The 20,236-nt window shown below is 54.6% G+C and overlaps 1 protein-coding gene across 9 annotated transcripts in view; it reads left to right on the forward strand.

Annotated features, from left to right (window-relative positions):
- Positions 1–19,889, forward strand: part of DNMBP (dynamin binding protein) — a 36,193-nt gene extending 16,304 nt beyond the window's left edge. For 5 of the 9 annotated variants that reach the window (XM_052800187.1, XM_052800186.1, XM_052800188.1 and 2 more), the window contains 13 exons: positions 10,848–11,035; positions 11,653–11,752; positions 12,279–12,426; positions 12,982–12,999; positions 13,673–13,872; positions 15,248–15,378; positions 15,620–15,724; positions 15,931–16,059; positions 16,502–16,834; positions 17,291–17,473; positions 17,549–17,747; positions 17,849–18,303; positions 18,665–19,889. In XM_052800187.1, coding sequence (XP_052656147.1) covers positions 10,848–11,035; positions 11,653–11,752; positions 12,279–12,426; positions 12,982–12,999; positions 13,673–13,872; positions 15,248–15,378; positions 15,620–15,724; positions 15,931–16,059; positions 16,502–16,834; positions 17,291–17,473; positions 17,549–17,747; positions 17,849–18,303; positions 18,665–18,850 — 2,375 coding nt within the window. In that variant the 3' untranslated portion in view covers positions 18,851–19,889. Of the gene's footprint in view, positions 1–555; positions 1,921–6,080; positions 6,186–10,551; positions 10,569–10,847; positions 11,036–11,652; positions 11,753–12,278; positions 12,427–12,981; positions 13,000–13,672; positions 13,873–15,247; positions 15,379–15,619; positions 15,725–15,930; positions 16,060–16,501; positions 16,835–17,290; positions 17,474–17,548; positions 17,748–17,848; positions 18,304–18,664 lie in introns of those variants that run through there. The other 4 variants (XM_052800190.1, XM_052800191.1, XM_052800193.1 and 1 more) reach the window with 4 other exon arrangements.
- The last annotated feature ends 347 nt before the right edge of the window (positions 19,890–20,236 follow it).

Genomic DNA, 20,236 nt, shown 5'->3' on the forward strand with positions numbered 1-20,236 from the left:
TCCCCTCAAGCCTTTTCCTATCAGTGGGGGGACGAGCGGTTCACCTCGGAGCGGGGAACCGGGCAGCTGTGGCTGCGTGGCACTGTGTAGGCACCCCTCGGGGATGCTCTGTCACGCAGGGAGCTGCTCATCTCCGGCTCTTCCCAGGACCTGTGGTGAGGGCTGGGAAAAGGATGGGCTCAGCATCGATTTGAGCCAGGGGCAACACGAAGGCCTTGGTTTTCCCCCACGAGGTGTGGAGCAGAGCCCAGCCTCTGCTAGACCGCGTCATTTAGCCTCCGTGCCAGCGGGAGCGTGGAGGCAGGGGAAGGAGATCGGATATCCCGTCTCTGGTCTGTGGCTTCCCGCAGTCTCACACGCGGTCTGTTTCCCTTCCCTGAGGATGCTGGTCTCGGGGCAGGGCCTCCGCATGCTCCAGTGCCCTGGTTTTCCCTGCCTCCGAGTGGCCTCCGAGAGGCTTTGGCAAAGCCACGGAGCCGGTTTGGGCGGTGAGAGCCTGCCCAGCCCCAGCCTCCCTCCTCGGGGCTGGTTACTGATTACTTTGGGCAGCAGGTGGAGGAGGCCGGGGCCGGCAGCGATTGGGCCCGTGCCTCTTCCTACCCTTGCTGGCTGGTTTCAGGAAGCAACACCTGCGTTTCACTTGGGACGGGAGCTCTGGAGCAGAGCAGAGAAGCGGCGTCAGCCCGGGATTTGGCTTGGGGAGCAGGTAGCGAAGGGAGCCGGCACCTGCACCACACCCCAGCAGGACTATGTGCAGTTATCCCGGGACAAAACACAGCGTGGAGGATCCGAGGCAGGAGCCACGGCTCCTCAGCTGGGAATATGAGGACTGTTGTGCTGTGCAGAGAGAGGACGTGGCTGGGGTGGCCGTGCTGTGTGGTGAGGCTTGCTGCAATGACAGACCCAGGGTGAGGAGGCAGTACCCAGGCTGCCGGGGAGCGGACAGCAGCCGGGACGGTTACAGGAGAGGGGAGGGCACCTCTGTGGACCAACGGAGCATGAATGGAGACTGTGGAGGTTTTTGGAAGGGAGATATCCAGTACACGGACTGCAGGAGAGCAGACAGTGCTTGGGAAGGCAAAAGCCAGGATACAGAGGGTAGAAACTATAGGGTGCGTGAGAGGGAGGGTGTTCAATACAGAGACTGCAGTTCTGAGTTAAGAGAAGGGCGATACAGAGACGACAGAGTACCTGGGCAGTATAGGGAAAGGGGAAAGCAGTATGGAGAGGGTAGAGGCCCTGGAGACTATAGGGAGGGGGGAAGGTGGTATCAGGAGGACAGAGATCCTGGGGACTACAGTAAGGATGAAAGGCATTATGGGGAAAAAGAAAGGTGGTATAGGCAGGAGAGGGACTCTGGGGAGTATAGGGCAGGGAGAAGGCAGTATAGAGAGGATGGAGGCAATCAAGTGTATAGGGAAGGGGAAAAGGGGTATAAAGAGGATGGAGGCTCTGGGGCATATAGAGAGCAGGAAAGGCAGTATATAGGTGTCAGGGACCAAGAAGACCAAGAAGACTTAAAGTGGCACAGGCAGCCCAAAGACCATGTCGTGGACCGCAGCAATCCGGACAGAGGTTGTGAAGCTCCTGCATTCGCGATCTGGTCCTCAGGAGACGGTAGAGTGAGCCTGGGGTCAGGCACCTGCTACACGCAGTCCAAGATGCAGGACATGGACTACGATGGCTGTGGGGAGCTGGAAGGAGCAGCCCCAGGGCCCGGGATGCCAGCCAGGAGCAACGGCAGAGCAGAGCACTCGAGGGTACGCACAGGCCGGCCAGACTGGAGCCAGGTCTGGGAGCAGGAGGCCGAGGAAGCAGAAAAGGCGGGCTCCGTGCTGCAGCGAAACAGCTTCTACAGACGGACGGCTCCCAGTGCCCTGCGGCACTCAGAGTTTGTGCAGGCCAGGAAGGAGAAGCGAGGTACACGGGGAAATGCTGGGCAGTTGCCTTGGGTCTGCCTTCGCCTTGCCCTGGCACTGGGGCAGCACCGGGACTCTGGCACAAGCGGGTGCCTGGCACAGCCAGGCTCTTGTAGGAAACCCTGGGGCTTGCTGAAATGGGCGTCATCATCATTACCCCTCTGTACAGTCATCTACATGTTCTGCAAGGGCTCTTGCCCCCCTTTTGCAAAGGCCCAGATGGGAGGGAAGCCCAGGCAGCAGAGGCCCACAGCTCACTGCTGTCCTTTCGATTGCTCCTCATCTGTGGCTCGAGTGTTTTGGGTACACCCTAAATCCTGTGGCCCTGATTTGTCTGCTCTCTCAGGACCCCAAAGAGGTTTCTTATAGGGGAAAGGGTGAGGTGTTGGGGTTATTCTCACTGCCTGTTTTACTTTCATAACCTATCGTGAACAGATTCTGTGTGTAGGAACCAATTCCTGACCCTGCGGAGGGCAAGTATGGCAGCTGTTTGCAAGCAGCACGAAGCAGGAAATAGGGGGGAAGTTGTTGTAGCACTCAGACGTATGCAGAGGGCAAGTACTTGTAATTGCATGATTACACATGGGCAGGACACCGGGGCATCTGTGCATCAGGGGAGGCTGTCGCAGATAGGAATGGTACCTCCTGCATTGCCAGCCCCTCGGTACCATAGTGGTCCCTTGTCCCTGCTACAGCAGTTGCATGCCGTGTGTCCTGCGTCCCCGAGCCATCCCTGGGTCTCCAGTCCCATCAGCCAGCACCCTGGAGCTGGAGACATACTAAAGCTGGAGGGCTCAGGCTGTCTTGGCATGGGCAGAATTGTCCCATTGATGCTGTGGCTGGGACAGTCAGCTGCAGACAGCTTTGTGGGGCTTGGCTCATTATTGCAAGAATTAGTTTGTGTTGGGGAAGAGGCAGCAAGGTGGTAGGGTCTGGACAGAGGGACTGAAGGAGGCTTCTTGGTGGACTGGCCTCCCTGTTGAGCAGCTGTGTGACTGAAAACCTGTTTGCTCCTGCACCCTTTCTGCCAGCGTCTGTCTCGGGCACCTGTGTGTGAACTCACCGTGAGGGGGGATTGAAACACAAAGGGAAACAGCACTGCAGTGCAGCAGCCAAAGAGGTGGCAGAGCTGGAGGCTGCAGCTGCCTGTCAGCTTAAACAGCGTGAAATTTGTCCTCTGGAGGTATTTGGTTAAGCAGGCTCCGCTGGCTGCCATTTCTGCACTCGGGCCGCCCTTGTAGGGTGGGACTTTGCTCAACTGTGTCCCCAGGGCAAGGGAAGGGAGAGGCTTTGCAGTGCCAGCATGTCCAAAGGGCAGCGGGGAAGCTAGGAGGAGCCAGGAGGAGCAGAGCAGGGAGGGGGAAATGGCCCACAAAGCCTTAGGAGGCTGGAGCAGTGCTGGCCTGGCCAGCTTTTGCAAGAGTTAGTGGGACAGACTGCAATGCTGGGCGAGCACCTTTGCTCCTCTGATGTTAAATATGACACTGCGTACACCCATGCTTGCGCTGGGAGCGGGTGTTGGATTTTTTTTTCCCTGCTGTGGCAGGCTCAGGGGCAGGGGAGCGGCTGCAGGAGGTGTGGGGCGTGATGTCCTCACCATCAGGGCCGGTGTCCCACAGCAGGAAGGGGAGGAGGAATGCTCCAGGTGTTCTGTAACACTGTCCATCCTGTGGCCCATTTCTGGCTGCAACTCCCTGTTACATTACTCCTCCTGCCCTGCTGGGGCACAGTGCTGCACCAGCAACAGCCCTCCTTGGCAAATACGCTTTGCTGCTGTAGCTGCCTCAGTGTAAGACAGCACGAGCACCTCTTTGCTGCCTCAGTGTAAGACCTCACCAGCATCTGGGAGCCTCCCCAAAAGCCCTCCCATCGCGCTTGGCAGCAGACACCCTCCTGCCCAGCTGGTAGGAAGAAAGTCAGCTCTGTTTTTCCCTCTGTGTGTGCTCCAGGCGCCTTTTCTAATGCTGTCTACTTCTGTCCCAGGTTCCTCCTACTGTCCACAGAGTAACAGAATTCAGGACTTGAAAGCCCTGGTAGAGGTGACATGGCCTGGTCTTTTCCATAAGCAGGGTTATTACACTTCTTACAGATTTCTCTGTGGTGCAGCCCCATGACAGCTACTTGGTTAGAGCACCTCTTTGGGGATGAGACTCAGATGTGTCTGCCTGCCACATCAACAGAAGGAGAATCCGCCTATCATAGCTCTGCTGCTTAGTCACCATCACTCTTGCATGTTTTGCATGCTAATGTGTTGCATTTAAGCTCTGAACCCTAACTTTTTTCTACTAAATTAAAGCTCTTCAGTTGATGGTCTTTTCTTCTCAGGCAGTTACTGTAATTCAGTCATTTTTCAGTCTTCAGTTTTTCATAGTGAATAGAGTCATAAAATACTCCTAGCAAAGACTCACAGGAAGACCTTTCAGTGTTTGTTTTTCCTGTCCTCGCTCATTTTTCAGTTCAGACTCTTTTAAAACAGTGGACTTCAGAGCTGCATGAGGTGTTCTGGGTAGGTGTCAGCACTTGCTTGCACAGAGGTACACCTTGCTGCGCTCCTGTGCCCTTGTCCGAGGACCCCAATCTGCCTCTGCAGAACTTGGGGAACTTGAGTTTTGGACAAAGCATTACACCGCAGAATACAGCCCTGAGTGCTGCTGCATTTCTTGTCCCCATTAATACAGTAATGCATTTGTCTGCATTAAACCTGCTTGGTTTGAATAATTCCATCTTATTCACTCAGTGACTCATATGCCTCATCTTTATTTGCGATCCTGTTGAATCGATGTTCAGTTTTCTATGTGATAGCCGTGATTTTCCATTTACTTTAAAAATATTATATAGGATCAGCTCAAAATACAGTCCTTGGAGAATCTGATTAGGAATGTCGTCTTTTCTGGATATTCTCCACTGGCAATGGGGTTTTGAGGTGCCAGCTAGCAAAGTCATATTTCTGCTTTTTAGATGGAAAGAAACAGAATATGTATTGTATAAATATATTTCTGCCTTTTTGCCAAATTTACCAAGAATTTTACTACCTTTGCTTACTTGTGGGATTGCATCATTGAAAGGGTTTCTTTTGTCCTGGGTGGAAATAAAATTCTACTTTTCCTAATTTAAAAATAAAAAATGGATTCTTAATTTTGCTATCCATGGATTTTTCTTGATATCTTTCTTTTCTCAGTTTTTCTGTACTTCCAAGGTCCTGGCGTGTCTATTGTCTATTATCTGGTTTTCTGTATTCATTCATTTATTTATTTATATTTGCTGCCTTTATTGAAGCACAGATCCAGGACAGATTTTTCATCAACATTGTTCTCTTTCTTGATTGCATAACCATGTTTTTTGCATTATCTATTTAAAAATTTCTTTTCTAGAACTTCCAGCTTTCATTCTTTTTCCCATCAGTGTTTTTGCTCACAGTCACTTTTGTGGATGCTCTGCCTCAGCTTTGGAAGGTTAGCTCTTTGCAGACCATCATATTACTTCACTTTTTTCTACGTGACCATACCCTGTTCCCACTGAATGCGGCGGGGCTGTGTTGGGACGATGGCTGTCATCTTACCTGGCATAGAGACCTCCCCACCAAGCAGGCTCTGCACGAGACATCTTTGAGATATCAAGCCGTTCCAGTGGCCTGGGAGAAGTGTCCCCAGCCTGTTTCTGTTCAGCTCATTTTTGTGGTTTGTCCAGATTTATCTCCTGCTCCTCGGTCTTGGGAGTCTGCCAAGGCCAGTGGCCGAATTCACTTCTGTGGGCTGAAGTCTTCTTTTGCCACGGCATGTCTCTGCTGCACCCCCAGCTTTCTCCTAAGGAGCAACGAGACACTGAATATACCTAGTCTGTTGCTTTTGGAGCAGTGGATATATTCTGTTACAGGCTTATTACCAATGTCCGGAGTGAGAGTTTTCACCCCAGCCAGATCCTGCTCCTGGCAGTGAGTTTAGCCTTTTGCTCAGATTAATTATTCCCTGCCCTAGTTTCATCCCCTCTCTTCTCATGGTAGGCAGTGGCTCCTCCCCTCCTGGCATCCACATACTTCAAATATTTGCAGCTGGTTTGTTTTGTCCTGAGTCACTGCTTGACTCTGCTGAGCTGTGAGCCTGGGGCTGGGCTCGCCTCTCAGGTGGGTGCAGCTCCGTTGGAGATTCATTTACGGAGCTGGTGCGAGGGGTTGTCCTCAGCGCTGATGGGCAGCACATCCCTCTTCAGATTGCGTTAGCAGCCTGGGTGCCCTGCGAGGCTGCGCTGTGCCACGGGGGATGCTGGCAGGTGAGCCCCAATGAGGAGGAGTTGGGGGGCGATGCAGCCCTTTGGGTGAGCCCCCCAGCCCGTGCGTGATGGACACGCATCCCATTGGATCTGGATCTTCGTGGGTCATCTCTGCTTCCAGAGTGGGGCAGGGAGAAAACCTCAAATTGCATGTGTGCTCCCGCTAGGAGGTTGGGTAGTAAGAATTAGAAGTTTTCTTTGATTGGAAGAAAGTCAGTGACAGTGGCATTTCTGAGATGAGCAGGATGAGCCATGTGATTGCAATATTAAATCATGGCCTCCATGGGAGGGGCAGAGGTGGGAGTGTGCTCCATCTTGACACATCACTGCCAGGGGCTGGGTTACAAGTCAGTGTTGAATCTCCCATGTGTCAGCAGGCGAACTAGCAAAGCTCAAAAGCAGGCGCTCCTGGGAGGCTGTCACAGACCAATCCAGAGAGCCAAGGACTTGTTGCAAATTCGCCACAGGGGACAGAGAAAAAGATGTTGTTAGAGGTTTTAATTTAGAGAGGTAGATTGCAGAGCTCACACAACCTACAAGAGAACAAAATCTGAGTCTCTGAAAATTGCCATTGAGAACATTGGGTTTGGAAATGTATTTCTGAATGCCCGTTTGGCATCCATGTCATGGGTAAACACGAATTTGTCACTGGATTGGAATTTGGTGGCTTCATTAGAAATGCCAGTTGCATTCCTGCAGGCTAACAGAGCCCCCCTCCAGCTGTGGTGTACCTCTTAGTGCCTCCAAAGTTGATGGGCATGATGGCTCAGATTGAAATGTAACATTTAAATAGAAAATCTGTGAAGTAAAATGGAGATCTGTTTAAAAAGCATTTACTAGATGACCAAAACCCACAGCTGTGAAATGGGTGGGTTTAGTTAAATGCTTAATAAGCCTTGTTTAGGGAAGGCTGCTATTAGACATACAAGAATGTGTGACAAAAAGGAAAAAAGAAATTGATGGCAATCAACAGAGGTGGTATGAAATACAAAAAGTGAGAGTTTTATTTAAATGTGTCAGAAACAAACCCTAAGTATTATACATATTGGTCAGATAGAAAAGCCAAGTATTAAAAACGAATTCTGTATTTGAATTTTTTGAACTGCGAGTGTTTGGAAAGAGGCAGGATGACTTTTGAGTTCATTGCTGAAGGAGGATGCCGGACTAGTGGTAAACAGCAAGAGTCCTAAGAGACTTGGCTGCAGCGTAGCCTTGTTTTTAAACAAATCTTGAAATACTCAGAAAGAAGGCCAGAGGAGAATTAATCTGTGTAAGTTTTCAAAATAATGCAAACACTGATACAGTATAAGTGGGTAGAACTGGTGGCCAGCATTGTGCCAGGTCAAGCAAGCTGAGCTGATGACTACTATGGGCTTAAAACCTGTGCAGGGAAGGTTTTGATTTTCCTTCCACAGGCAAGGATTTGAGACTTGCAGAGGAAGGGTGCCGTGGAGCTGGCAATCTCATGAGTGTCAGTCAAAGCCTCGCCGCAGGGTGCTCTCTGAAAGGGCTTGACCTAGATTTACTTGCCTGGGATTTGCTTGGTGGAGCATGGGGAGCTGCTGAGTTCGCTGGCGGCATTGGGCATCCCCAGCTCTGTTTTGGTGAGCTGGAGCCAGAAATACCCTGTGGTTGCAGTTTAGCTATGGCTAAAGCTGAGAGCACAGCAGGGTTGTTTGGTGGTGGTACAGTAAATTCCTGAGATGTCCTGTACAAAGCTTCATCTGGTGGCATTTTGCCTGGGGATAAATGCAAAATCCTATTCTTTGACCAAGGCAAATGTAGTCTTTTCCATTTGTCTTCCCAAATGCTGCTGCATGGGTCATTTCTGGCTGTTGTTCTGGCTGGTCTTCATTTTCAAGATTCTTCCCAGGCCACCCCATGCTGTGGTATCAGCTCACCCACCCACCTCGCCTGGGTTTCACACACCTGTTTGCATTTCAGATTAACACCTTCCTGTTTCTTCCATGTTGCCCTCCCACTTGAGCTTGCTCCCCTGCAAAACAAATGCCATTCCTTAAAAAAAAAAAAAAACAAACTTCTTTAAAATAACTCATTTGTTGTTACTTTCTTAACTCTTTGAGCTACGGAGACCTGCTGACTGTATTATTTTGGTGTTTCTTTGTCCCTCCTGTACATTTTTCTGTCTTGTATCCTGTTCAGGCTCCAAGTGCTGTGTCTCAGGCAGGGTATCCCTGTTGGGTGTTTGTAGAGGAGCTTGCACGGCAGGGCCTGGTCTGCTACTGAGGCTTGGCAGATGCTGTGGAAATGCAAACAGCAAATGTTAAACCCAGTGACTGCTCCCAGGCCCTCCTCACAGACTCCTGCTGCATTTGAGTTGATAAAGTTCATAATTGGGGACTTGACCTGGTGGGGAGCCAAGACAACCATTGACTTAATCGAAACCAGCCTTTCCCCTTATGCAGGGTGACTCTGGTGGGGGTATTTTTAAGGATGCTTGCCAGTAGGAATCAGTGAATCTGGTCTTCCCAATATGTCGTAATTGCTCACTAAATACAGCACTGGTTGTGCTGCTAAATCCTGCTCTGTGGAGCTGGCCGTTTTGGCTCTCCCCAGGCTCGATTTCAAGGCAGGGCAGCAGGGGCACCTGCTTAGAGAGATGAGTATCTTCCCTCCCCTGTCGAGGGCATCTTCTGAGCAGCGTTTCAGCTGAGTTTCCTGTTTGCTGCGGTTGAGGGAGTGTCTGGAACTGATTTGGAAGTGTGTGCAAGAGGCACACCTGTTCTTCCTCAGCCCAGGTAGCTGCAGGAAGTTGCTGTTTGATGCTGATGCTGCTGGTTTCTATTTGTCACTGCTGCTCTGCAACTGGAGGGACTGGAGACTGGCACAGTTTCAGCTAGTTATGGGCCAAGTTGGTTGTTCCTTCTCTTTCCTGGGCTGTTTCAGTGCAAATAGCCGAGCCTGGCAGAGCAGCAGGCAGGATGCTTAGGCTGAGGCAGAGATTTCCCATCCCACGTTTCACACTGCTGTTGGTTACTGCAGTCACCTGGCAGCGCAAGGCTGGTGGCTGTGGAAGCAGCTGGGAGCACGGGGGTCTCTTGGGGCTGTGCACAGTGGGTGCCAGGTTACCAGGGTAAGTCCCAAGCCCTACTGGGTGTCCTGGGGAGTCCAGCTGAGCCTGCTCTTAGAGCTGAAGCTGATGGCAGGGTTGTCTTCCCCCAGCCTCAGCCACTGTTGCCTACAGCTGTAACTGGAGAGGTCAGGTAGGTGGAAGTGCCTGTCCTGCAAAAACTTTTTACAAAGGTCTGAGCTGGGGCATGTCCACAACTAATATAATCCCATTGAGAGAGAGCAGCTGGAGATCCATAGGAGATGGCTGAAGTGGATGGGCATTTGTCAAATCAGCAATTGGCCTTATATCAGGTATCTGAGGCAGGCTGGGGTGCTGCAAGGGGCTCGGGGGTCCCGTGGGCCTCAGCTCTGCAAAGCAGCCATAAAATGGGGGAGACCTGAGTGTTTCTGAGCCAGACCCTGCCTCAGAGGGGTGTCCCAGGGAGGGGCTAGAGAGGGGCTCTCCCGAATTTGGGGGCTGGGGGAAGGTACTGTTGCTGTGGTTTTGGCCAGAGGGCACATGCTTTTAGAAGCAGGCAGGTGGGGTCGAAAGTGGTTAGGCCTAGGAATCTGCTGGGGGATAAAATGTCTCAATGAAAACTGGAGGGGGCTGGGCCGGCCTGGGAGCTGCAGGTAGGAGAGAAAACCAGGAGGAAAAGCGGCTGCCGGGGGCCTGGGACGGGGAAGAGGAGGGTGGCCAGCTGCCCGCGCACCCCCAGGCCCCGCAGGCAGGGCGGCCCCGCAGGCAGGGCAGCCCCGCCGCCCCGTGCTGCGCGGCCCGGCACCCTGCCAGGGCACGGCCGGGAGGCTGCTGCGGGGGCGGAGGACGGCGGACAGTGGCCTGGGCACAAAGCAGGTCCCTGGGCTGTACTGGGGGCCTCTCCACCCCGGGGCCGCCTGCCATGGCAGTGTGGCCGCCCACGGGCTGCATCCAGCCACCCCGGGCCTCTGGGTGCCCACCCCGGCCTCTCGGCAAGGGCCGCCGCCCCGCCCCGGCCCTCCGGCCCTGCCTTGCGCTGCTCGCCGCGGTCCAGCTCCAGGCTTTGCCTCCGGCAGCCCCATTGTGGGTGCCTGAGGCCTTTTCAGCCATTCAGATGGAAATGCCGCAGGACTGGAGAATGGAGACCCTGTTCCCAGCCTGAGGGGAGGGGGCAGCCGCCATTGCCCGGCTGGCAAGAGGGCGAGGAGGGGAGCAGGGCTCCTCTCCCCATCGGCTCAGCCCCACGGAGTTTCCTGGAGCGGCAGAGTTGGAGAGCGGGGGAAGGAGAGGCGTCTGGACCCGGCCGGCATTGGGGCACAAGTGTGGAGCAGGTTTGTGTTGCTTGGTGCCTGCTGTCCTAGTGCCGGGGCATTGCAGTGTTACTGGTGCTGCGAGGGCAGGCTGTGGGAGCAGACCTGGGCTCCTTGCTGCCCTGGGACTGGGAGAGCCAGGATTAGCCCCTCCAGAAAGGTCCCTGCATGGACAGTCCCTCTCTCTAACAGTCCTGTTTGGCAGTCTTACAGGTTGCGTATGGCACGGTTCAGGTGCTACTTGTCTCCTGTCCTTGCATCCTCACTGGCGGATGCTGATCTTGCTTGTCTGTCTTGCAGAGATGACTCTTCTGTCCTCCCAGACACCATCCCTGGAGACCTCCTCGGCTGCCACTGAGAGCCCAGAGCAACGGATGCTGGAGAAGAGGTCCAAGGTTATTGAGGAACTGCTCCAGACAGAGCGGGACTATATCCGAGACCTGGAGATGTGCGTGGAGAGGATCATGGTGCCCCTGCAACAGGCACAGGTAGGATTGCGGGGCCAGCTATGACACAGCACTGGTGGGATGGGGTGAGGATACTGAGTCCACTTGTTCTTGGAGGGAGCCAAGCAGAAGCACAGGAATCCACAGAGGAAATTCAGCTATGCGGAGGGGAGCAGGATGGTTCTCACTGCTCCCTGCACTCACAGAAATAGCCCATCTGTTTTGGGATCCTGCTGAGCTCTCACCGTTGCTGAGACCAAGAGACCTGGCAGCAAGTATCACAGATTCATCTCCTGGGGCAGGAAATGTTCCTCTTCATTTGGTTTGTAGGTTAAATTCAGTGTCAGAAGAAAGAAAATATGGGGTCTTGGCATGGGCACAGAGTTGGTGGGAGGAGAGGGAGAATAACAGGTGAACAGAGGCAGGGATGAGATTTCTGGGAAGGAGGAGGACACTGTGGTAGGACACATAAGGAGTGAGAATTTCAGTGTGCTGGGGGATGAGGGAGTGAGTACAGAGTCACTGTGATGGGAGGAGGTCACACCAGGTGGCTGATGTGAAGCTGAGGACTGATGGGTTGCAGAAGGGCAAGGGGGGGGCTGTTGGGTCTGAATGGGACATGTTCCCCCATCCAGGACATCTCTCTTCCCATTCCCCAGATGCAGAACATAGACTTTGAGGGTCTTTTTGGAAACATCCACGTGGTAATTAGCTTCTCCAAGCAGCTGCTGTCCACCTTGGAGGCTTCAGATGCCATCGGTATGAATTCTGCTGTTACCTTTTCTCAGTAGGCTGGGATGGGCTTTGCTAGTGGCAGGGCAGAACAGTTTAAATGGTGGGAGAGGATCGCAGGGGCTGGGCTTCCTCCCTGCTGGTCCCCATCACTGCTCATTAGTCCAGCAGTGAAGCCCAGGAGGTCTGTGCTGCCCCATGGGTCGCTATGCTGAGAAACATGGTGCCTGTGGCCCTCCATGGCCCCTTGCCCCAAAGCAAGCCCCACTTCTCACTCCTGTGCTGCCAGCTTTTGCTGCTCAGCCTGTGCCTTTGCTCTCTGTGTGGTTCCAATGACCAGTGTCCCCTCTTCTCACCCTTGGGAGACCTGGATCAATTGAGCACTCTGTGCTAGCGGGTGATGAGGAGGCATTCTGGGTGCTCTAGTAGCACTGTCTTCCTGAGCTGTGTGTGGAATGGGGACACTGGGCATCTCGCCACGAGACACATCAGTGTTGCTGGAGGCAGCTGGGGACCAGGAGACACTGAAGTCCTGCTTTACTGCTGTCTTCAGGGCCAGTGTTCCTGGCACAGCGTGAAGAGCTGGAGAACGTCTACCGGGTGTATTGCCAGAACCATGATGAGGCCATTGCACTGCTGGAAACCTATGAGAAGGATGAGAAGATGCAGAAACTACTCCTGGATCTGCTGGATAGCCTCAGGTTGGAGCCTCTGGCTGTGGCGGCCACCAGGCTGGGGTAGGGGGATCAGTCTCCCACCAGGCTGGAGTAGGGGGATCAGTCTCCAATATCCCTGCCCCTCTGCCAGCAGTGCTTGGACAGTTCAGGTGATGACTGGAGATGGGCTGGCATTGTCACTGCATAGTTGACCAGGCTCTGGGTTCAGATGGCCCCTGCCCCAATGCACAGGTGCTGGGACACCTGTAGGCCCCCTTAAACTCTGAGCAGAAGCCGCCAAGGTACAGAGAAGGTGGCATGTCCTGGATTGAGGGCTCCTGTTTCCCAAGCTCTGCCCCACCATGGCTGGTGAGGAAGGAGCCGCTTTGCCTGGCTCAGCGACTACCAGGGCTCCAGCTTGTGGAGGTTAATGCCCCAGGAGCCAGCAGCGCCGGCTGCTGCTTTGGGGGGCCAGGGCTGCCCACTGCCCTGGCAGCATCACTGTGGGATGGGGTGAAGGCGCTGGCTGTGGGATTGCACGCCTGCCGCCCCATTAACCCATTGCTTTTCTTTGCTTTTTGGCACTCTGTGGGCCGGCAGGAGCCTGTACAGTGAGTGGTAAGTGCATCCTTCCTGTTGGTCCCCGCTTGTCTGTCTGTCTTGGCCTGCCTGCTCCTCTGTAACTAACCTCCTGCCACCAGCTGGGTGCATGTTGGGGGGCCCTAACAGTGCCTTGTGGCGGCACGTCTGGGAGGAGCAGGGTGTCTGTGGCATGATCACAGCAGAGGCAATGTGTGGGCTACATAGGCAGGCAGCACAGGTGATAAGGCGATGGGGGGTCTTGGGCAGGAAGCACATTTCAGGAGCCGTGAGCCCCAAGAAGCCAGGAGAGCCCTGCACTGACTGTGTTCCTCAGCACAGTCAGTCTGTCCTGCACTGGGGGACAGATCTGGGCAGCTGGGTGGTGGGACGGAGTCTGAAGCAAGCAGCACTCTGGTAAGTGTGATGCTGTGCCTATGTGGGGTTTCACGGTGGGTCTGGTGATGGAGGGGACCCTGACTGGGAAGGGTCACCTGGTGTGAGTGAGGTCTGGAAACCTGGGGTTGATCTGAGAGCATCAGGAGTTCAGGAGTGCAATACGTTTGGAGATGAGGGTGGCATGACTTAGGGAGTACAGTGGATTTAGAGGCTTTGGTGTTCTGAGTCTGGTTGGCATTTGTTTGAGGGAGCAGAATTTGCATGGCAGAGCTGGACTGAAACCTGGTGCATCTCCTTTGTCCCAACTTCCCAGGGGCTGCACAAACTACATTAACCTGGGCTCCTTCCTCATCAAGCCAGTGCAAAGGGTGATGAGGTACCCACTGCTGCTGATGGAGCTACTGAGCGCCACACCCGAGGCTCACCCTGACAAGGCACCGCTCACAGCTGCTGTCCTCGCAGTCAAAGAAATCAACGTCAACATCAACGAGTACAAGCGCCGGAAGGACCTGGGTGAGTAGCTGGGTAGTGCTGGGGAGAGAGAGACAGGAGTGGGTGTGTTGAGGCTGGCGTCTGTCGGCTCCTGAGCCTTAGCTGGCAACCACAGTCATGGAGGGAATCTGCTCCCAAAGTCTGTGCCCTCACAGAAGGGCAGTAAAAGAGCTGCATTTAAAAAAATCTGAACATGAGATACAATACTTAAAGTAGCACAATATACATTTGACTTTAGCTGTTTCTTGTGATACAGAGATATGAAATATATGCAGTTGCTGTTCATATGGCTATTAAATGAAAACAAAAATGATAAGAATATGTATTTAAAGTTTAAAAATGCAATTTTAAACAAGTAGGGAATTAATCTGCTAGGGCAGTCTCTGTCTTACTGAGACTAAGTTTGAAGGTATATCTGTAGACAGGACAGAGTCGCAGAGGTGCTGGCTGCAAGAGCCCTCTGAGGTCTTCTGTCCAACCTCCTGCTTGGAGCAGGTTTGTCTCCAATGTTGGCTCTGATCAGCCATGGCTCCCTCCAGATGATTCTCACTGACCCCCAAGGATGGAGACTTCACAGCCTCTCTGCTGACCTGTGCCAGGGATCCACCACCTTTGAGGTGAAGCTGTGCTCCCTGATCCACCCTGAAGCTCCCAGGCTGCCATCTGTGGCTGCTGCCTGTCCTTGTATTGCCTGGCACTGCTCAGAGGAGTTTGGCCCCATCACCTTTGTAGCTGCCCTTCAGGTAGCTGCCGGCCGTGAGCAGACCCCCCTCCGGCTCCCCCAGCTCTCCTTGTGGGGCCTGAGCTCTCCCTATGGGTCAGGAGCTCTGGTTCTCCCACATCTCTCTTGATCTGGGGGCATCAAAACTGGCCACAGTATTCAAGGGCAGCCTCCCCAGGACCGAACAGAGGGAGAAAATTATTCCCTTTGACCTGCCAGCCACCCTCCCTGTTTTCCCTTGGAAGCCCCTGACTTGTGCAAGTCTTACAATTTACTCTTTCCACATAGCCCCACTGAAGCTGAAATGACATAGGCTGCCTGTAATGATTGCTCATATTTGCTAAAGAAGCAATATAAATACGTTCTGTATGTCCAGTGATTATTGTACACCATTTCCTATGTCATCTTATACTAATGCTATGCATAATCCTACGGAAGAGTTTGAATGGTGGGCCTACAAACTGTAGGTCATATCAAGAGCCAAATAGGGGATTACAGGTGGCACAGTGCTGGATTTCAAGGTGATGTATGGTGTGATATGATACAATATGTGGTGTACTTGGGACTGCAGAGGCTTAGGGAAGGGGAGAACCAACAAGGCAATTGTTGATGAGGCACTGTAAGACATGGGCATTGTGCTGACAGGGGTTCTGATTTCTACATCAATCTCTTTAGTGCTAAAGTACCGGAAAGGGGATGAGGATAGCCTCATGGAGAAGATCTCCAAGCTCAACTTCCACTCTATCATCAAGAAATCCAACCGTGTGAGCAGCCACCTCAAGCATCTCACAGGCTTTGCACCCCAGGTAATGTGCATCAGCTGCCAGATGCACTTAGACCCTGCAGTGCTTCTGCAGTGGTGTCTGCTGTCCCCCCACACCCCTTCCCTGATGAGTAGCTCTCATCCAGGCCAGCAAGGCAGAGTGAGCTTAGGGTCTGAACCACCTATCTCTGCTGTTCAGCCTGTGGGCAGGAGGCCCCACATCTCATACTCTGGGAGGTACTGGAGTCCTGAATTGCCTCCCTTGAGACATATTTCTCTCACAGCTGAAGGATGAAGCCTTTGAAGAGACAGAGAAAAATTTCCGAATGCAGGAGCGGCTGATCAAGTCCTTTATCCGGGACCTTTCCCTCTACCTGCAGCATGTTCGAGTGAGTTGGTCTGGGTGTGGTGCCTAATGCGTGGGACTTGCCGTGTACTGCCCCTCCTGCCTGCATGGTGTGTACCTGCAGTGCCGCTGGCCAGTGGTCAGGCCCTCAGCCCTGCCAGGGCCCTCTCTCAGGGTCTGGGCTGCCCTGGGAGGCCTCTTCTCCTGGGCAGCAACCATGGCTGTGCTGACTGTGTGTCCCTGGTGCAGGAGTCGGCTTGCATGAAGGCACTGGCAGCAGTGAGCATGTGGGACCTGTGCACAGAGAAGGGCAGTGGGGACTTGGATCAGTTCCAGAAAGTGAATCGGCTCATCAGTGACCAGCTCTTCTCCAACTTCGTGAGTGAGGCTGTGCTCTTGTGTGCTGGGGGCACCCCTCTGGGGCCCTCCTGCAGATGGGGAGCCCCTGGGAGCCTGCAGGGAGGGTAACACAGCCTGGGAGAGGCGTGAGCACTCCTGTTCAGCTCTTCCCTCCAGAGAGCTTTGATGCCTGTGGATTTATGATGTGTATTGAGTGTGTCTGTTATATACACATTTTTTTACAGCGCTCTACATGAGTGGTTCAGGTACTTGCCATAACGTTGCCCACACTGGCACATTTATGTAATATGATAGAATAATTCCTGTTGGAAGTTACCTCTGGAGCTCTGGTGGGTGCCATCAGGAAGACGGACCCTATGCTGTCCTGGGGAGGCTGTGTGCTGGAGGGTGAGCTGCTAGTGTTCACCACACAGTGAGAGCGAGCACCTCATCTTACCTGCTCTGCATTTCTGCCCACCAGAAAGAACGGACCGAGCGACTGGTGAGCTTGCCGCTGAACCAGCTGCTGAGCATGTTTGCGGGGCCCCACAAGCTGGTGCAGAAACGGTTTGACAAGCTCCTCGACTTCCACAACTGCACGGAGCGAGCGGAGAAGCTGAAGGACAAGCGAACGCTGGACGAGCTGCAGTCAGCCCGCAACAACTACGAGGCCCTCAATGCCCAGCTGCTGGACGAGCTGCCCAAGTTCCTGCGCTTTGCCAAGGAGCTCTTTGCCAGCTGTGTGCGGGGCTATGCCGAGGCACACTGCGACTTTGTGCGCCTGGCCCTGGAGGAGCTGAGACCCCTGTTGTCGGTGGGTTCCTGGAGCACAGCCAGCGCTCTGGGCTCAGTGCAGCACTAATCTCTGCGCAGGGCTTGTCCCTGAGCCTCTCTGGGTCCCATCCCATTGCGGGGGAAGCTGTTGCTGCAGTTTCAGGTCCCAAGTGCCTTAGGGAGGGCTCCTGTGGGATGCTGTCAGGGCAGGGATTGTGGGGTCACGATGCCATTGCGTGCAGGGATTGTGAATGCTCCAGCTGCTCCTGGAGCAGTGGCAGGAGAGCATTGCCTAAGAGAATCTCAGGTCATGAGTTTGGGGACCACTCAGAGCTGGGTCCAGACAGGACTGCAAATCTGGGCCTGATGCAAGTCACAGGCAGGACTCGGAGCCCCTGCTTGGCCCGGGAGCTGGGATGGTCTCTGCTGTAGCTCTTGGCCACTTTTCCCAGCAGCTGTCAGCTAACCATGGCCTGCAACCCTGCTCTGGTTTCAGTTGCTGAAGGTGTCTGGCAGGGAGGGGAACCTCATTGCCGTCTTCCAGGATGAGCACAGTCGAGTCCTCCAGCAGCTCCAGGGCTTCACCTTCTTCCCAGAGTCCCAGGCAGCTCCCAAGAAGCCTTTTGAAAGGAAGACTGTGGAGCGGCAGTCCGCCCGGCGGCAGCCCCTTGTTGGCTTGGTGAGTTCCCTCTGCCCTGTGTCAGGGCTTGCAGTGCCCAGGACAACCACTCACACCTGCCTTATTCCTCTGCAGCCTAGCTACCTCCTGCAGTCGGATGACATTCGAGCTGCCCTCCTGGCCCGCTATTCCCCAGACAGTCTCTTCCAGGCAGACCGCAATTTCAATGCTGCCCAAGACCTGGATGTCTCACTGCTGGAAGGAGACATCGTGGGTGTCATCAAGAAGAAGGACCCCATGGGCAGCCAGAATCGCTGGCTCATAGACAACGGGGGTAGGTGGCTGCTCCCTGCCCTTGGCGCCTGCTGTGAGTCCCCTCCTCTGGTCCCCCTGTGCCCCAATCTGAGCTCCCTTCCTCTCTCTCTCTCTCTGCAGTGACCAAGGGCTTTGTGTACAGCTCCTTTCTGAAGCCCTACAACCCGCGCCGTAGCCACTCAGATGTCTCTGTGGGCAGCCACTCTTCTAACGAGTCAGAGCACAGCAGCTCCTCTCCCCAAAGCAACACCACGCTGACCTTCAGCCCCAGCGGGGCGGCTGTCACCTTCACTCAGAAACCCGTGCAGGACTCGGTCTCCCCAGCAGACCCATACCAGTCCCCGCAGCACCCCTCAGAGATGGACTCCCCCTCTCTGCCCCAGCTTGGCTCTGGTGACAGGACAGCCCCGCTGGAGGCTAGTACAGTGACGTCTCAGCGCCGCTACAGCCGCCCCGAGCTGGGCTGCAGCCCTGGCTCTCGCAATGGGCACCCTGCCAAAGCGCATCTCAGGCCTGCGCCCTCAGTGGAGGACAGAGACTCTGGGCTGGAGAGCAGTGAGTCAGAGGGCAACCAGGTGAGCCCTCAGCCTCGGGGGGGGGGGCTGGGGATGCTGAGGGCTGACCTGCTCTCTTGAGTTGGGGCTGAATCATCCTCCTCCCTGGCAGTGACCAGGGAGGGGTGGGAGGTGGAGGCTGCTTTGTCCCAAAGGGCTGAGGTAGAGGATGAAACCTTTTCTCCCAGCAGCAGAGGTGTAGAGGCAGAGAATTAGGCTGCAAATGGGGGTGGGCAGGTGGGGGCATCTCTGGCAGAGGCCAGGATGGGGCTCGGGCTGTCACTGTTTGGGGAGAGGAGCAAAAGCCCACACATCCGATGCAATGTGACAGCAAGGCTGTGTGGCATGACCATCCACCTGACACTCTCCTTCTGTCTGGCAGGTCTATTACGCTCTCTACACTTTCAAAGGCCGCAACACCAATGAGCTGAGTGTGTCAGCTAACCAGAGACTCAGGATCCTGCAGTTTGAGGACATCACAGGCAATCGGGAGTGGTGGCTGGCCGAGGCGCATGGGAAGCAGGGCTATGTGCCCTCCAGTTACATCCGGAAGACAGAGTACACGTGAGGTGGCAGGCAGAAGCCTGCACCCTGTGCCTTGTTCCTGCCGGCACTGCCAGGGACCTCGGGGAGGCTGACCAGCCCTGCAGCCCCTACTGCTTGCCCTGAGGCTGCATCCCTCGCAGCCCTGCAGTGCTCCTGGGCCCCACCACACTGGCTGCCACCTCCCCTTCTGGGGAGGAAGAAGGGTGGGCTGGCAGGGCAGGCAGGAGCAGCTTGTGTGAGGGCAGGGATGAGTTCACCTGGGCTGTTTGAGCCTCCTGTGTCCAGCCAGGAGCAGGGGAGCAAAGCTTGGGGCCATGGCCCTGGAGGGTAAGGCTCAACCAAGGCTGAGGAGCTGCTGTGAGTTTAAATTGTGGAAGGCTAACGCTGAGTTTCTGGAGTCCATCTTTAGCCAAGTAGCGTGAAAAGCAACCCAGGCCCTGTGAATGTGCTCCCTGTGCCTTCTCGGCAGCAGCAGCAGGAGCCTGGTCTCGTCTGTCTGTGCAGGACCTCAGGGTGGGACATCTACACACTGCCTGGGGAAGCAGCTCTGAGGTCCACTGGGAGTCGCTGAGCTCCAGGGCTGGGATAGGCCCAGCCTCTGAAAGCCCCCATGGCAGGGTCCCTAGCGGGTGCTTCATCCCCATGCTGGATCTCCCAGGGGCTCGGGCCTCTCCAAGCTCTGCTGCTAGCAGCAGCCATCAGGTTCTCATCTTCCAGGTATCTCCAGTGCCCAAGACCTGTCTTTGCACTGACATGCCCACCTGGCTGCTCTGGACTGGGGCAGGGCAGAAGGCAAAGCACAGGCTGTCCTCCAGCCTGATTTTTTGGGGGGGCTCTGACCAGGACTGCGTCACCTGCGCTTTCCTGCAGGGCACTGGAGATGGTGCTGATGTTCTGGGAGGGCAAGACCCTCCCCAGGAGGGATGTGGTGCCCTTTGCCAGGGTGGTGTGTCTTATCTGCTGCTGCCATGTCCTGAAGGAGGGGAAACTCCCCTCTCTTGGGACAATATTTGTATCCCCTGTACTGCTGCTCTGTAAATAAAGATTTGCCCTTGTGTATAGGAGGGGCCTGTGCAAGTGTCAGGAGAGCTGGGAGGAGTGCCTGGCCAGTGCTGGGCTAGGGGGGCAAAGCCCACAGGCTTCATGGAGACCCTGCAGGGCTAGGAAGAACATTATCCTTTCAGTGGGGTTCAGAATGCTTCTGCCTTGGTGTTTGTGCTAGCTGCAGCTCAGACACTAGGAAACCCTCACAGGGAAGTTCTTCATTAAGATGAAGTGATTGCACTGCCCTCTCTCCTGCTGTGTGTTACGTGACTTGCTTGAGGCTGCGGGTGGCTTGTGTCCCTCCTGCCACCAGCAAGGGTGAAGGGGTTTGCCCTGCTGTAAGTGGGTAGGCAGCATGCACATG

Source organism: Harpia harpyja, chromosome 10, assembly GCF_026419915.1.
Source record: "Harpia harpyja isolate bHarHar1 chromosome 10, bHarHar1 primary haplotype, whole genome shotgun sequence".
In the NCBI taxonomy this organism is placed as follows: domain Eukaryota; kingdom Metazoa; phylum Chordata; class Aves; order Accipitriformes; family Accipitridae; genus Harpia; species Harpia harpyja.